The 17,074-nt window shown below is 44.5% G+C and overlaps 1 protein-coding gene across 2 annotated transcripts in view; it reads left to right on the forward strand.

Annotated features, from left to right (window-relative positions):
- The window catches only part of gars1 (glycyl-tRNA synthetase 1), a 61,844-nt gene that overhangs the window by 39,796 nt on the left and 4,974 nt on the right, over positions 1-17,074 (forward strand). Inside the window, exons 12-15 of one of the 2 annotated variants that reach the window (XM_078536412.1) lie at positions 2,307-2,447; positions 7,334-7,419; positions 8,853-8,962; positions 15,195-15,288. In XM_078536412.1, the coding sequence (XP_078392538.1) occupies positions 2,307-2,447; positions 7,334-7,419; positions 8,853-8,962; positions 15,195-15,288 (431 nt within the window). Of the gene's footprint in view, positions 1-2,301; positions 2,448-7,333; positions 7,420-8,852; positions 8,963-15,194; positions 15,289-17,074 lie in introns of both variants that reach the window. The other variant, XM_078536420.1, reaches the window with a different exon arrangement.

Genomic DNA, 17,074 nt, shown 5'->3' on the forward strand with positions numbered 1-17,074 from the left:
CTCCGCAGTGAGTGTGTGTGTGAGATCGCAGTGACTGTGTCTCTCTCCTCTGCAGTGAGTGTGTGTGTGAGATCGCAGTGACTGTGTCTCTCTCCTCATTACAGTGAGTGTGTGAGATCGCAGTTACTGTGTCCCTCTCCTCTACAGTGAGTGTGTGTGAGAGATCGCAGTGACTGTCTCCTCTGCAGTGTGTGTGTGAGCGATCGCAATGACTGTTTCTCTCCCCTACAGTGAGTGTGAGAGATCACAGTGACTGTGTCTCTCTCCCCTACAGTGAGTGTGAGCGATCGCAATGACTGTGTCTCTCTCTCCTACAGTGAGTGTGAGATCGCAGTGACTGTGTCCCTCTCCTCTGCAGTGTGTGTGTGAGCGATCGCAGTGACTGTGTCTCTCTCCTCTGCAGTGTGTGTGTGTGTGAGATCGCAGTGACTGTGTCTCTCTCCTCTGCAGTGTGTGTGTGTGTGAGATCGCAGTGACTGTGTCCCTCTCCTCATTACAGTGTATGTGTGAGATCGCAGTGACTGTGTCCCTCTCCTCTGCAGTGTGTGTGTGTGTGGGATCGCAGTGACTGTGTCCCTCTCCTCTGCAGTGTGTGTGTGTGTGTGGGATCGCAGTGACTGTGTCCCTCTCCTCTGCAGTGTGTGTGTGTGTGAGATCTCAGTGACTGTGTCCCTCTCCTCTGCAGTGTGTGTGTGAGAGAGATCGCAGTGACTGTGTCTCTCTCCTCTGCAGTGTGTGTGTGTGAGAGATCGCAGTGACTGTGTCCCTCTCCTCTGCAGTGTGTGTGTGTGGGATCGCAGTGACTGTGTCCCTCTCCTCGTTCCTCACTCACTGATGATGTTTTAACTGTGATTTACAGTTGGGAAGCAGTAAAAGCAGGCGGGCTACATGATGTTTAAACAATGGCTCCAGGCCATGGGAGATGCTCGATTTGATCGTTGTGCTGTATGATTCCAACCATTCCTGCACCCAGGGGATAAGAAAGAATATACTGGCATTTCTTTAGTGCCTGCCACATCTGCAGGTCCCTCCAAGGCACTTTATAATCAATGACGTAACTTTTAAAGAGTCGTCACTGATGTAGGAAATTTAGCAGCTAATTTGCACACAGCAAGCTCACAAAAACAGCAACAAAATAAATTACCAGGTAATCTGTTTTTCGTGCAGTTCTTTGAAGAATAAATATTGGTCAGGAAACCGGGGGAGGGTGGGGTGGGGTGGACGTCAGGCAGGTGGAAAAACACCTTTTCACATGGAAGAGTTTTGCATCACCTAGGAGGGCAAAGTAGGCCTTAGATAATGTATCATCGGAAAGGGGCTATCTCCGACAGCGCAGCACTCCCTCAGTACTGCACTGAAGTGCCAGCCTGGACTTTGCACTCAAGTCTCTGGAATGGGACTAGAAGCAGCAATCTTCTAACTCTGAGGCGACAGCGCTGCCCCTGAACCCCTGCCGATACTGTGAGGAACAAATCAACATGCCATTCTCTAAGCATTTCAGTGTGAGCTGAAACTTATATAAAAGGTGAAAATGTTGGCAGGTGCTCGTGACCATAATCCTTGCTCACCACCTGAATTAGATTCTCGTTCCAGGTCAGGTTTGGCCTCCCTCCCAATCCCTCATCCCCAATGGTCTTTACTTTCCACGCCAGAGTTGGCAGCGAACATCATCGTGACCTTCTGTATTCTGCCTGGATTCCTGTCGGGACCAGGATGAACATCTGTCCTCAGACACCTGATGCTGCTGTTCTGAACTGCATATGTGTGTGTGTTTGGTCAGACGCTCATCGTTTAATTCACCCTCTCCCCGTGCCAATCTGACAATGATTACCGGCTGCAAGGTCCTTTCATTGAATCGGTGTCTCCGTTCAGTGCCTAGTGGGCATTGCCCACAGTAAACTGTCTCTGGGTTGGCATTAAATCGACAGTCTCACTCAGAGAAGCCATGTGGCGGAATTGGGGGAAATTGTGATGATGTGATATCCTGCTGTGTGTCGGGGGTGCTCCTGTGTGGTTTTACTGGGGCAGCGTAGAGGGAGCCTTAATTCTGTGACTGATCAAACTGCCCCTCACCCAGGGTGCTTGATACCTGAATTGGAAACTGCTCAGCTCTCCAGCACTGACCTTGTCAAGCACAGAATTCTACCTTCAATATTAATTTTGAAATAAAAAGCTCCCTCAATATCAAAAATGAGGTTTGATGAAAGGTAAAGGAACAGGTTAAATGCGTCAGCTGCCAACAGCAGCAGATGGCCTTTTGGAATTACTGTGCATGATGCCTTATCCTTAACTTCGGTACACAAAACTGTCAACATTGTTCAGTTCGAACCCAACAAGGGGGCCATTGGCAAGGAGTTCAAGAAAGAGGCCAAAATTGTGATGGAGTACTTGAATATCTGTGACGAGTGTTACATCGTAGATATGGAGAAGGAGCTGAATGAAAAGGGGTATGTTTCCCAAATCTATTCCGTTACCGCATGGCCAGGACTACATTAGTTTTGGACGTAAAGCTTTCACCTAGTCTGGACTACGCTCGGGGTTTCTTGGCTCATTCGGATTCTTGGTGGAATGAGTGGATGTGGCAAACCAGCAAATCCCCTCGCTTTACCCCAGAGTTTAGAAGGAGAAGAGAGGAGGGAAGGGAGGTACATATCTGCTGGTCTCAGCCCAGGCCACTAGGTATGGCACTATACCATTCTTTCATTACAGTCCCAAGCTGAATGATTTTAGGCTTGACATCACTGAGGCTGAAAAGAGAAAACGGACAGGTTTGCTTGAGACAGAGAAGGAGGAAGCTCCAATATTGAGTTACCAGTTTGGGCCTCTTCACTTTCACACCAGGTCCCAACTAGCTTGGGCCTGTTGTTCAGCCCCCTGGCAATTTTCCTACCTGTGCCCGAGTTAACACAAGAACACGAGATAGGAGCAGGAGTAGACCACATAGTCTGTCGAGCCTGCTGCGCCATTCAATACGATTATGGGCTTCATCTCCACTGTCCTGCCCGTTCCCCATATCCCTGTTTTCCCTGAAAGATCAAAAATCTGTCTATCCCAGCCACAAAGATATTCAATGATGGAGCATCCACAACCCTCTGGGGTAGAGAATTCCAAGGGCTCAGAACCCGTTGGGCGAAGAAATTTCTCCTCATCTTAGCCCTAAATGATTGAGATTGTGCCCTGTGCTTTAGATTCCCCCAGCCAGCAGGAACAATGTGTGCATTCTGTCAAGCCCCTTCAGAATCTTGAATGTTTCAATGAGGTTTCCTGTCATTCTTCTAAACTCCAGAGAATAGAGATCCAATTTACTCAGCCTCTCATCCCAGGGACCAATCTAGTGAACCTGTATCACCTCCAATACAAATATATTCTTTGTTAAATATAGAGAGTGAAATTGCACACAATATTCCAGATGTGGTCCAACCAAAGTCCTGTACGATTGTAGCAAGACTTCCTTATTCTTGTACTCTAGTCCCCTTGCAATAAAAGCCAATGTGCCATTTGCCTTCCTAATTGCTTGCTGTACCTGCATACTAACTTGCTGTATTCCTTGTACTAAGTCTCTTTGAACATCACCATTTACAAGTTTCACGCCTTTGAAAAAATACTCTGCTTTTTCTATTCTTATGACATAAGTAAATAGCCTTGCCACTTCCCCACGTTATACTCCATTTGCCACTTTGTTGCCCACTCATTTAACCTATCGATATTTCTTTGCAACCTCTCTGTGTCCTCTTTACAATTTACATATCCACCTAGCTTTGTATCATCAGCAAACTTAGGTACATTACTCTCTGTCTCTTTGTCAAAGCTAAATCATTAATAAAGATTGTAAATAGCTGAGACCCCAGCACTGATCCTTGTGTCACTTCACTAGCCGCAGCCTACCAACTTGAGAATGCCCCATTTATGCCTACTCTGTTTCCTGTCCTATCTACCCCCAATTCCATGAGCTCTACTTGTGTGTTAATTTACTGGTTCTCCATTATCCACCCTATTAGTTACACCCTTGAAAAATTCTAATAAATTTGTCAAACATGATTTCACTTTCCTAAAACCATGTTGACTTTGTTTGATCATACTATGCTTTTAAGCACTGTTAAGACTTCCTTAATAATAGATTCCAGCACTTTCCCAATGATTAATATCAGGCTAACTGTCCTTTGTTCCCTGTTTCTCTCTCCCTCCTTTCTTCAATAGCGGTCACATTTGCTAACTTCCAATCTGCTGGGGCTGTTCCAGAATCTAGGGAATTTTGGAAAATCATAGGTAGAGCATCCACTATCTATGCAGCTATCTCTCTTAGAACCCTAGGATGTCAGCTGTCAGGTCCTGAGCTTTGTTGCACTTTAGTCCCTTGAGTTCCCCCAGTGCTTTTTCTCTGCTAATTTAATTTCCTTCATTTCCTCACTTTTTAGCACCTAGGCTACCCTCTATTTCTGGTATGTAACTTGTGTCTTCTACTGTGAAGATAGACACAATATTTGTTCAATGTGTTCACCATTTCCTCTTTCACCATAATAATTTATCCTGCCTCTGCTTCTAAGGGACCAATGTTTGCTTTAGCTACTCTCTTCCTTTTTATATACTTGTAAAAGTTTTTCCAATCCATTTTTATATTCCTGGCTAGTTTGCTCTCATTTTCTATTTTTTCACTTTTTAATCAACTTTTTAGTGGCCCTTTGCAGGTTTCCAAAACAATCTTCAGACTTGCTACTACTCTTTGCAACCTTATAAGCCACCTATTTTAATGTAAAACTGCCCTTAACTTCCTGAGTAAGCCATAAGTGGATTTTTTTTGCTGAGCTTTTGTTTTCAATGGAATGTATTTTTGTTGAATATTTTGAATCATTTCTTTAATGTTTCCCACAGTTTATTTGCAGCCTCTTTAGTCAGTCAATCTTAGCCAATTCTCTCCTCATACCTTTAAGTTTAAGATTCTTGTTGGTGATTTAGAGAATGTTGTTTTATTGTGATATGATCATTATTTCCCAGTGGATCTTTTGGCATGAGATTACTAATTAACCCTGCCTCATTTCACAATACTAGATCTAAAATGGCTTTGGCCCTAGTCGGTTCCACGGAATTTTGCTCCATGAAACTGTCACAAAAACATGCTACAAACTCATCTTCCAGTCCACCCTTGCCCACTTGTTTCGGTTAAAATCTCAGTCTGAGTGGACATAAACATTCACTGTCAGTGCAGAAGCAAAACTGACCCGTTAAGCCTGGGCAGCTTTCCAGTGACTCCGTAACCCACAGAATTTAAGCTCCTGCTCGGGTTCTGCCTGACAGGTGGAGTTAGAATCAGCCTTGTGTGCCTTTGAACTGGATTAGAATGGAGATCACGATGTTGATTCAGACCTTGTGGAGGAGATTAACTAGAAGAGTTCCAGGGTAGAGGGATCGTAGCTAACATGGAGAAGCTGGAGATATTCTATCTCAGATAAGACCATAAGACGTAGGAGCAGAAGTAGGCCATTCGGCCCATCGAGCCTGCTCTGCCATTCAATGAGATCATATCTGATCTGATAATCCTCAACTCCACTTTCCTGCCTTGTCCCCATAACCCTCGATTCCCTTGCTGAATAAAAGTCTTCCTAGAGCAGGGAAGATCAAGGAGAGATTTGATGGAGGTGTTTAAACTCATGAATAATTTTGATAGAGTAGATGAGGATAAACTGTTTTCACTGGCAGGAGGGTCGGTACCCAGACTAAAGGTAATTGGCAAAAGAGCCAGAAGGAAGGAGATTTTTTTTTTGCATGGAGTTGATGCGATCTGGAATGAACTGGCTGAAAGGGCGCTGGAAGCCGATTCAATAATTACTCTCAATAGGAAATTGTTTAAAATACCTGAATAGGAAAGAAAATTGCAGGGCTGTGGGGAAAGGGGAGGTGGAAGGGGTATGGAGACTAATTGGATAACTCATTCAAAGAGCCAGCCTGGGGTCGATGGGCCAAATGGCCTCCTTCTGTAGCCTGGTTGAATGTTGCACCTCCTGCCAGTTTGAAGCTGACCTGGATATTCACTGTGTTGAAGCAGCATTTCAGGACAGTCGCACTCCAGCTGCTGGGATAAGTGAGCTAGTGAGAACGTTTCATAGAAATCAATGTACGACTTGAAACACGAACCGGTATTCCTTAAATTTGTAATTTTATAAAACCTGCTTCAAGGCAGAAAGCCAAAAAAACACTGGAAAAGACCAAGGGCACTGCCTAAATGAGTACGGGAGGTAGCATAGTTGTTACGTTACTGGGCTAGTAATCCAGAACCTGGACCAATGAGCTGGAGACAAGAATTCAAATCCCACCCCTGGCAGCTGGAGAATTTAAACTCAGTTAATTAAATAAATTTGGAATAAAAAGCTAGTCTCAGTAATGGTGGCCACTAAACTACCAGATTGTTGTAAAAAACCGATCTGGTTCACTAATGTCCTTACTCTGTCTATGTGACTCCAGACCTACAGCAATGCAGTTGACTCTTAACTACCCATATACTTACACCAAGTCCCGTTCATCCATCAAACCCTCTGTTCCGCTGACTTACATTGGCTCCTGTTTAAGCAGTGCCTTGATTTTAAAACACTCATCCCACTATGGCCTTGCCCTTCCCTATCTCTGTAATCTCCTCCAGCCCCACAACCCTCCGAGATATCTGGTCCCTTCTAATTCTGGCCTTTTGAACATCCCTAATTTTAATCGCTCCAGCATTCGTGGCTGTACCTTCAACCTCCTGGGCCCTAAGCTGTAGAATTTCATCACTGCACCTCTTCATCTCTCTATCATCTTTCCTCCTTTAAGACGCTTCTCAAAACCAACCTCTTTTACCAAACTTTTGGTCATCTGTCCTAATATCCCCTTATGTGCTGTGTCAAATTTTGCTTTATGATGCCCTTGTGAAGGGCATTGGGAGGTTTTATGATGTTGAAAGTGCTATATAAACAAGCTGTTGTTACTGAAATGGCTAAGCAAGTTGCTCAGTCAATAAATGCTGGTCTTGCCAGTGCCACCCACATCCCTGGAATGAATCAAAAAAGCCTTTCCATTGGTTTTCCTACCTGATACTGCCCTAGATTTCTTAAAATGACCTTGACTGTCCAGTCCAGACATCCATCCCACTCTCTCTGTGATAACTTACCAAAAAAAAAAGCTCTTTATCAGTCCCCATCAAGGAGAGGAAAAAGATAAACTATATTCAGCCCCTGTATCGCTGGGGCTTGACCTCCAAGTTCAACCCAGCTCACAGCAGTTGGATAAGCACTGAAATATTTTAATCCTGGGCTGTTAAAGGTGTTGGCAATGTGCGAGACTGATGTTGCTTTATCCCTCTTTCCAGGGAGTTCACCTTTGAGTCAGAAGGGAAAAGCTTCACTCTGAAAAAGAACATGGTTGGAGTGAAAAGGTTTCAGAAGACTTTACATGGTCAGTGGCTTCCTCTTGTTGAGCGATTGTGTTGTTATTTCCAAATTAGCCCTCAAGCTGTTTTACACTTTATCTCACCAGCTCTTTCTCCCCCACTCCTCACAGAGTTGTGTGAATTCCTTTGATTGTAAATAGTGTCTGCAAACACAGCATCACATTGTTCGTAGTCCTCTTAGTAGCTGGGTAATGCTTTGCTAGTAAATATTGTGACCATCTCTACTTTGCATCCCTATCCGATATACCCCAAAGTCTGGAGTACAGAATAACTTTCCGATAGATGTCACCCATCAGGCGTTATGCTCCAGATATAGCACCATATTAACATAGGTAATATGACAGTCATTTAGAAACATTCTGGGACACAGACTTGAAGTGAGAATTTTTACTCTGGATTGTCTTGCAGTGGATATAAATTTATGGCCCCTGACTGTCTGCCTTTCTGCCGATACTTCCTGAGGCCAGCACACGCTAGCCTAGGTTTGACAAGTGGCAGGGTCCTACTCAGTATCTGCCCTCTCTGCTGAGGCAGTTAATGTATGTGAAAGCAGCGGCTGCAGGGCCCTGTCACACCCTCACCAGGTGCCAATTTGTCATGGTACGGTTCAGTGTGGCAAGATTGGTCAGAGGGACAGAACCCTCAGTCATGCTTTTCCCATGTCTGGGGGCCATTTGGAGCTGTCCTGACTTAAGGAGCTAACTAAACACAAGACCGGGGATGAAGTCCCCTGGCATGTTTCTGTCCTGTACTGGGTAACACAAAAAGAGACACAATACTCAAGCATGGGGCTTAACCAATGGTTTGCAGCATAACCTCCTTGCTTTTGGACTCTCTCCCTCTGTAAAGCCCTTGATCCTGTATGATTTTTTTTTACAACCTTACCAACTTGTCCTATTACCTTTATGTATGTATGCCCCCAGTACAGAGTTATCTGTAGATAGGAAGAAAATAACCATCGACAGGCTGTTGCTTCCCAGCACGACCATTGCTGATGACTTTGTCCTGGAGAAATGTCACATATAAAATGACTCTTCATAGTGTTATCGCTTGGCTTTCATATATTTGTAAAAACCTGATACACGCAGCTGACAGTCATCAGACTGAGAGACTCACATTTATATCAAGAACTTCACACACAATGAACTAGTTTGAAAGTGCAGAAGATTACACAGGCAAATGTAACAAGTCATAGCGAGATCCCACAAATATGAATGTGGGGAATGGACTTTGTTCAGCTACAGCATCACGAGTGGGACTTTCTCTGCAGCTGAATCTAAAAAGACCGTGGTGAGCCTCTGGGACAGTGGGGAATATTTTCAGTGATTCTGTGGAAGGGAGTCTGTGGTGAGCAGGTTTTACCCCAGTCTCCCTGAACTCTCGAGGTTTCCTACTTTCTCACACTAATGAATCATATTTTTTATTCCTGGTGCTTCAGTTGAGGAAATTACTCCAAGTGTGATTGAGCCGTCCTTTGGCATCGGAAGAATCATGCACTCAGTTTTTGAGCACACCTTTCACATCCGGGAAGGGGACGAACAGAGAACAGTAAGTCCACACATTCTCTCTGCACCATATTTAGTATGCCAGATTCAGAGAGAAAGGGAGAGAGAGGCAGACAGACAGAGAGAGAGATGGGAGTGGGGAGAGAGTGAGCATAGAGCAAGTGAGCAAGGATGAGAATTTTAAATTGTTGTAGCTAGAGGCGGGCAGGAGGCTGTGATTGGCAGCGAGGATGGACCAATAGGTGGACAACACCTGCTGTGGAATGAAGGAGTCTGAGAAGGAAATAAAGTGGAATGGGATAGATGTAAAAGAGGGATCGGGAAGATACGAGCAGCTTGAGAGTAATTGGAGAGTGTAAAGAGGAGGACCTGGGACAGGCATTCAGTAGCACCTAGAGGAGAGTGCGAGAGGAGGAACCCGAGCCAAGCAGTCAGCAGCACCTAACATCACAGGAGAAACATAAGCTGATTGGTTGGTGAGAAACTGCTGTTGGGGGGTGGCATCAAGTAGCTGAGAATTAGAAAAGCACATTCTTTTTAAAAGAAGGGGGGGGCTACTTACATTTAAGTAAGAAACACAAGCAATAGGGAAATAAAGTGAAGCTGAGGCCAGGTAAAATAAAGTTGCATAAGTAAACCAAAGTAAAACAAAGTTAACGCGAGGAAATTAAATTGAATTCACGGCAGTACAGCTTGGTTGTGTGGAATGTGTGTCCTGTAATATGTGGGAAGTTGTGGGCGCTACCAGCGTCCTAGATGACCACGTGCAGGAAGTGTCATCAGCTGCAGAATCTTGAGCTCTGGGTTTTGGAGTTGTGACTTCAGAATGGTATGTTGCCTCCCTACTGCCAGGGTCTGGGATGTCACTGAGCGGCTGCAGAACATTCTTCTGGGGGAGGGTGATCAGCCAGAGGTCCTGGTCAACGTTGGTACCAATGACTTGGGTAGGAAAGGGGATGAAGTCCTGAAAGCAGGCTTTAGGGAGCTAGGAAGGCGAATGAAAAGCAGGATCTCTAAAGCAGTAATCTCAGGATTACTCCCAGTCCCACGTGCAAGCAAGTATAGAAATAGGAGAATTGAGCAAATAAACACATGGCTGGAAAGCTGGTGTAGGAGGGAGGGCATGAGATTTCTGAGGCATTGGGGCCAGTTAGACCATAAGACATAGGAGCAGAAATTAGGCCATTCGGCCCATCGAGTCTGCTCCGCCATTCAAACATGGCTGATAAGTTTCTCAACCACATTCTCCCACCTTCTCCCCATAACCTTTGATCCCCTTACCAATCAAGAACCTATCTATCTCGCTCTTAAATACAGTCAATGACCTGGCCTCCACAGCCTTCTGTGGCAATGAATTCCATAGATTCACCACTCTCTGGCTAAAGAAGTTTCTCCTCATCTCTGTTCTAAAAGGTCTTCCCTTTACTCTGAGGCTGTGCCCTTGCGTCCTAGTCTCTCCTACTAATGGAAACATCTTCCCCACGTCCACTCTATCCAGGCCTTTCAGTATTCTGTAAGTTTCAATCAGATCCCCCCTCATCCTTCTAAACTCCATTGAGTATAGACCCAGAGTCCTCAAACATTCCTCATATGTTAAGCCTTTCATTCCTGGGATCGTTCTCTTGAACCTCCTCTGGACCCTCTCCAGGGCCAGAACATCCTTCCTGAGATACGGTGCCCAAAATTGCTCACAATATCCTAAATGTGGCCTGTCCAGAGCCTTATAAAGCCTCAGCAGCACATCCCTGCTTTTATATTCTAGTCCTCTCGAAATAAATGCCAACATTGCATTTGAATTCCTAACTACCGACTCAATCTGCAGGTTAACCTTAAGAGAATCCTGGACTAGGACTCCCAAGTCCCTTTGCACTCCAGATTTATGAATTCTCTCCCCATTTAGGAATAGCCTATGCCTCTATTCTTCCTACCAAAGTACATGACCTCACACTTCCCCACGTTGTATTCTATCTGCCACTTCTTTGCCCATTCTCCTAACCTGTCCAAATCCTTCTGCAACCTCCCTGCCTCCTCAATACTACCTGTCTCTCCACCTATCTTTGTATCATCTGCAAACTTAGCCAGGATGCCCTCAGTTCCTTCATCTAGATCATTAATGTATAAAGTGAAAAGTTGTGGTCCCAACACTGACCCCTGCGGAACTCCAGTAGTCACCGGCTGCCATCCTGAGAAGGACCCCCTTATCCCCACTCTCTGCCTCCTGTCAGACAGCCAATCTTCTATCCATGCTAGTACCTTGCCTCTAACACCATGGGCTCTTATCTTACTGAGCAGCCTCCTGTGCGGCACCTTGTCAAAGGCCTTCTGGAAGTCCAAGTAGATAACATCCATTGGCTCTCCTTTGTCTAACCTACTCTGGGGAAGGTGGGACCTGTACAAGCCAGACAGTCTACACCTGAACAGGACTGGAACTAATATCCTCACAAGGAGATTTGCTCGTGCGGTTGGGGGGTGTTTAAACTAGGTTGGCAGGGAGATTTACCTGAGGGTAAATTCAGAGCAGGGAATAGGAGATGAAGAATTAGTGGGTGACTCTGAAAGACAGAGGCAGCACAGGTTAAAAAGTGTGCAGCACAGGTTAAAAAGTGTACAGCACAGGAATTTGGCAGTGTTAAAAGGTATATATATAAATGCAAGGAGCATGGTAAATAAAGCCTATGAGCTGAGGGTGCAGACAGACACATGGCAACATGATATCATCACTATAATGGAAACTTGGCTTGGGGAGAGGCAGAAAATGGCAGCTCAACATCCCTGAATATAGAGTTTACTGGCAGGATAGGGAGGGGGTTAAAAAAGGTGGGGGTGTAGCATTATTGGTTAAAGAATCAATTACAGCTGTGAGGAGGGATGATATACTAAATGAAGCATCAAATGAGGCCATATGGGTTGAGCTCAATTAAAAAAAGGGGTAGCCTCACTGCTAGGAGTGTACTATAGACCCTCCAGTAGTGGAACAGAGTTAGAAGAGCAAATATGTAGACAGATTTCTGAGTGCAAAAACAATAGGGCAGTAATTGTTGGGGACTTCAACTATCCTAATATCAATTGGGATACAAACAGTGTGAAGGGCACAGAGGGCACAAAATTCTTGAACTCCATTCAAGAGAACTTTTTTAGCCAGCACGTAACAAGCCCAACGAGAGAGGGCACAATTCTAGATTTAGTCTTAGGAAATGAATCTGGGCAAGTGGATGAAGTAGCAGTGGGGGACCATTTTGGAGATGGTGACCATAATATAATTAAATTTCACATCATTATGGAAAAGGACAAAGATAGGACAGGAGTGAAAGTTCTAAATTGGGGGAAGACAGATTTTACAAAGCTGGGAGGTGAGCTGGCGAGAGTGGACTGGATACAGCTATTAGAAGGAAAAACTGTGTTAGATCAGTGGGAGGTATTCAAAGGTGAGATTCTATGTGCACAGTATAGACATGTCCCCACAAAGAAAGAGGATGGTACTGCCAAATCTAGAGCCCCCTGGTTATCCAGGAGCATACAGGCCATGATGAAGCAGAAAAAGAAAGCTTATGACAGTCACAAAAGACTTAAATATTGTAGAAAGCCTAGAGGACTAGAGAAAATACAGGGGTGAAGTAAAAATGGAATTTAGGAAAGCAAAGAGAAGATATTAAAAGATATTGGCAGGTAAAATCAAAGAAAATCCTAAGATGTTTTAGCAGAACGTTAAGAGCAAGAGAATAACTAAGGAAAAGGTCAGGTCTGTCAGAGGTGAACATAGTAACTTGTGGGTTGATGCAGAAGATGTGGGCAGGGTTCTCGATGAATATTTTGTCTCTGTCTTCACTAAGGAGAGGGATGATGCAGACATTCTAGTTAAGGAGGATGTGTGAAATATTAGATACAATAAGCATAATGAGAGAGGAAGTACTGGAGGGACTGGCATCCTTGAAGGTGGATAAGGCACCAGAGCCAGATGAATTGTATCCCAGAGTGTTGAAGGAAGCCAGGGAGGAAATAGCGGATGCTCCGAGGATCATTTTCCAATCCTCACTAGATGTAGGTGAGGTCCCAGAGGATTGGAGGTCTGCAAACGTTATACCATTATTTGAAAGGGGTGCGAGGGATAGGCCAGAAAATTATACGCCGGTCAGTCTGACTTCTGTGGTGGGCAAATTATTGGAAACAAATCTGAGGCAGGATAAACTGTCACTTAGAAAGACGCGGATTGGTCAGGGTATGTCCAGCATGGTTTTGTTAGGGGAAGATCGTGTCTTACTAACTTAGTAGAATTTTTTGAGGAGGATTGATGAAGGTAGTGCAGTGGAAGTTGTCTACATGGATTTCAGTAAGGCATTTGACAAGGTCCCACATGGCAGACTGGTCAAGAAAGTGAGACCCCATGGGATACAGTGGAAGGTGGCAGGTTGGATCCAAAATTGGCTCAGCGACAGGAAACAAGGGGTAATGGTCGATGAATGTTTTTGCAAATGGAAAAGGGTTTCCAGTGGCGATTCACAGGGCTCAGTGTTGGGGCCCTTGCTGTTTTTTGTATATATTAATGACTTAGACTTAAATGCGGAAAGCATGATTGGGAAATTTGCAGATGACACAAAAATTGGCTGTGTAGTTGATAGTGAAGAGGATAGCTGTCGACTCCATATCAATGGTTTGGTTGAGTGGGCGGAGAAGTGGCAAATGGAATTCAATCGGGAATATTGTGAAGCATTGCATTTGGGGAGGGCAAACAAAGCAAGGGAATACTCAATAAATGGGAAGTTATTGAGAGAGGTTGAGGAAGTGAGAGACCTTGGAGTTTATGTCCACAGGTCCCTGAAGGTGGCAGGACAGTTGGACAAGGTGGTCAAGAAAGCATATGGAATGCTTTCCTTTATTAGATGAGGTATTGAATACAAAAGCAGAGATGTAACGATGGAACTGTATAAAACGCTGATTAGGCCACAGCTAAAATTTTGTGCACAGTCCTGGTCACCACATTACAGGAAGGACAAAATTGCCCTGGAGAGAGTGCAGAGGAGACCTGCAAGAATGTTGCCAGGGCTTGAAAATTACAACTATGAGGAGAGATCGGTAGGCTAGGGTTGTTTTCCTTAGAACAGAGGAGGATGAGGGGTGACCCAATTGAGGTGTACAAAATTACAAAGGGCCTAGATAGGTTAGACAGGAAAGACCTGTTTCCTCTAACTGAGGGGTCAATTACTAGGAGCATAGATTGGTAGAAGGATTAGAGGGAACATGAGAAAAAACTTTTTCACCCAGAGTGTTGATGGACATCTGGAGTTCATTGCCTAAGTTGGTGGTTGAAGCTGAAATGCTTAACTAATCTAAAAGGTCCCTGGATCTGCATCTGAAGTGCTGTAACTTGTAAGGCTATGGACCAGGTGCTGGAAAGTGGGATTAAAATGAGTGGTTATTTCTTCTTTCTCCTTTTGGCCGGTGCAGACATGATGGGCTGAATGGCCTGTTTCTGCGCCGTGACTTTTCTATGGTTCTATGTCTATGTCTATGAATTATTTTTACACAGTGAGGTGTTAAGATGCTCTGCTAGAAAGGACAGTGGAAACAGATTCAGTAGTAACTTTCAAAAGGAAATATAAATAGTAATCCAGAGACCCAGGCTAATGCTTTGGGGCCATGGGTTCAAATCCCACCATGGCAGCTGGTGGAATTTAAATTCAGTTAATAAAACCTGGAATGTAAAAGCTGGTCTCAGTGATGGTAACAATGAAACGATCATTGATTGTCGTAAAAACCCATCTGATTCACTAATGCCCCTTTAGGGAGGGAAATCTGCTGTCCTTACCTGGTCTGGCCTACATGTGACTCCAGACCCACAGCAGTGTGGTTGACTCTTAAGCCACTCAGTTCAAGGGCAATTTGGGATGGGCAACATATGCTGGCCTTGCCAGTGACACCCACATCCCGTGAAAGAATAAAGGAAATGAATGAACTGACAGGACTGTGAGGAGTGGGGAGTGGAATTAATTGGATAGCTGTTTCAAAGAGCCAGCAGGGGCACAATGGACTGAATATTCTCCTTCCATGGTGCATAATTCTGTGGTTATATTATGTAATGTGTAAATATTAATGCTGACATCACCTTTAAGTAGAAGTTTAACAGGAAAATGGACAGATTGAGAGGTTGGGAGGGGAATCTGAAACAGAGAAATGTGATGGCAGTGCGGGGTTCCTGAAATGTTTCAGAATACAATTTAAAACCTGAATTCAGGTTCCTTCTGTCCGATGTAATGTCTCCCTTCCATTTCTCCTGACAGTACTTCAGCTTCCCGGCGACAGTGGCTCCATATAAATGTTCCGTCCTGCCCCTCAGTCAGAACCAGGAGTTTGTTCCATTTGTGAAAGAGCTTTGTGAGTAGTCGGTGTTTAAGGAGCTTGTTGATAAACGAGCAACTTAATTCAAATCTGTTTGATCAATGTCTGATCTTTGTGTCTCTGATGTTGACTGACACTTGCCGTGTGTTTTCACTGGAGTTTATTTTTTTGGTTGTTGTTTAACCATCTAGTTTATTTGTACTCTTGATGTAAGAAGATTTGGGGGCGGTGAAAGGGAAAGAAGGAAAGACTTGGATTTATGTAGCACCTTTCATAACCTCAGGACCTCCAGAAGCACTTCACAGCCAATGAAGGACTGTTTGTGAAGTGGAGTTACTGTTTTAATGTTGCTCTAGATGCCTTGACAGTGCCTGGGACCAAGTTCACCTGACCAACCATGTAAACTGAACATGATGGCCTCGTGACACAAGGCAGCAACAGGGGTCTGGCCAACTGGTTGACACACTTGACCTTTCGCCTCTGGGACTGGCTGGATCCAAGGCCCAGTCCCCAATAGCTACAAGGTTGCAGTGTGAGATAAGATGAGAAGGATTGCAAATTATATATTGCCTAACCAGGCCTCAACTACTGTATTTCAAAGGTATTTCATTCAGTATAGTAATTTATATTCATTAAATTATATTCAGTTGTGTCAAGCTGCATGGAAGTTACAGCACAGAAGGCGGCCATTCGGCCCAGCTGCTCCATGCTTCACACGAACCTCCTCCTGACACTGACCCCCTATGTAACACTATTCATCATTTCTTTCCTGTTCAAGAAACGCACTCTCTGTTATGTGCATTCCACAACCAGACTTCATTCTGTTTATACGGCTACATTCTTTCTAGTTCTGTGTCAGCCTTGACTCAATGATAAAATCCTCATCTGAGTCATGAGGTTGTGGCTCACTCCGTAGGTTTGGTGAGATCGGCCTAGGATTGAAGGATGCTGCACGATTTGAGGTTAACCTGTCAGTTGCTTTTTGTGCACAAAAGGGCTGTTTTGTTTCCCTAGAACAGTGACTACACTTCAAAAAATATACTTCATTGGCTACTTATTTCTTCCAGAGTATTAATTTCATCTGGCAGAGCACAGCAAGATCCCACAATCAATAAGGAGATGAGTGCCAGTTAATCTGCTTTCAGTCATGTTAGTTGACGGATCAGCATTGCTAGGACAACTCTGGTGCTCCTCTTCAAATAGTGCCTCAGTTGGTTGCACTCGTGCCTCTTGTGGATTGTGCGTTCAGGTACAACGCCAGAGCATACAATATAGGCAGATTCCAGTGCAGTACTCGGGGAGTGCTGCACTGGCAAAGGTGTATTTCAGGTGTCATGTCAAACCGAGGGCCTGTCTACTCTTTCAGGTGGACGTGAAAGATTCCATGGCACTATTTTGGAGAAGGGCAAAGGAGTTCTCCCCGGTGCCCTGGTCAATATTTATCCCTCAATCCCATCACTAATCAAACAGGTTATCTGGTCATTGTCACATTGCTGTTTGTAGGAATTTGCTGTGTGCAAATTGGCTGTCGCTTTTCCTACATTACAACAATGATTACATTTCAAAAATGCTTTGAGGCAGTAAAACACTTCTGGGCATCCTGAGGTTGTGAAAACACTGTCTAAATGTGAGTTCCATGTGATGGTTTACGTTCAGTTACTTTCAGAGGGCAGGGCCACCATTTGATGTCTTCTCTGGAGTGTGGCAACTCCGACAGTTCGGCACTCCCTCAGTAACAGGTGTTAACCTAGATTTTTGTGTTCAAATCTCTGGAGTGGGACTTGAACCTTCAGTCTTCTGACTTGTAGGTGAGAGAGCTACC

The sequence above is a fragment of the Cetorhinus maximus genome, chromosome 3 (assembly GCF_964194155.1).
Source record: "Cetorhinus maximus chromosome 3, sCetMax3.hap1.1, whole genome shotgun sequence".
NCBI classification, from domain to species: Eukaryota; Metazoa; Chordata; class Chondrichthyes; order Lamniformes; family Cetorhinidae; genus Cetorhinus; species Cetorhinus maximus.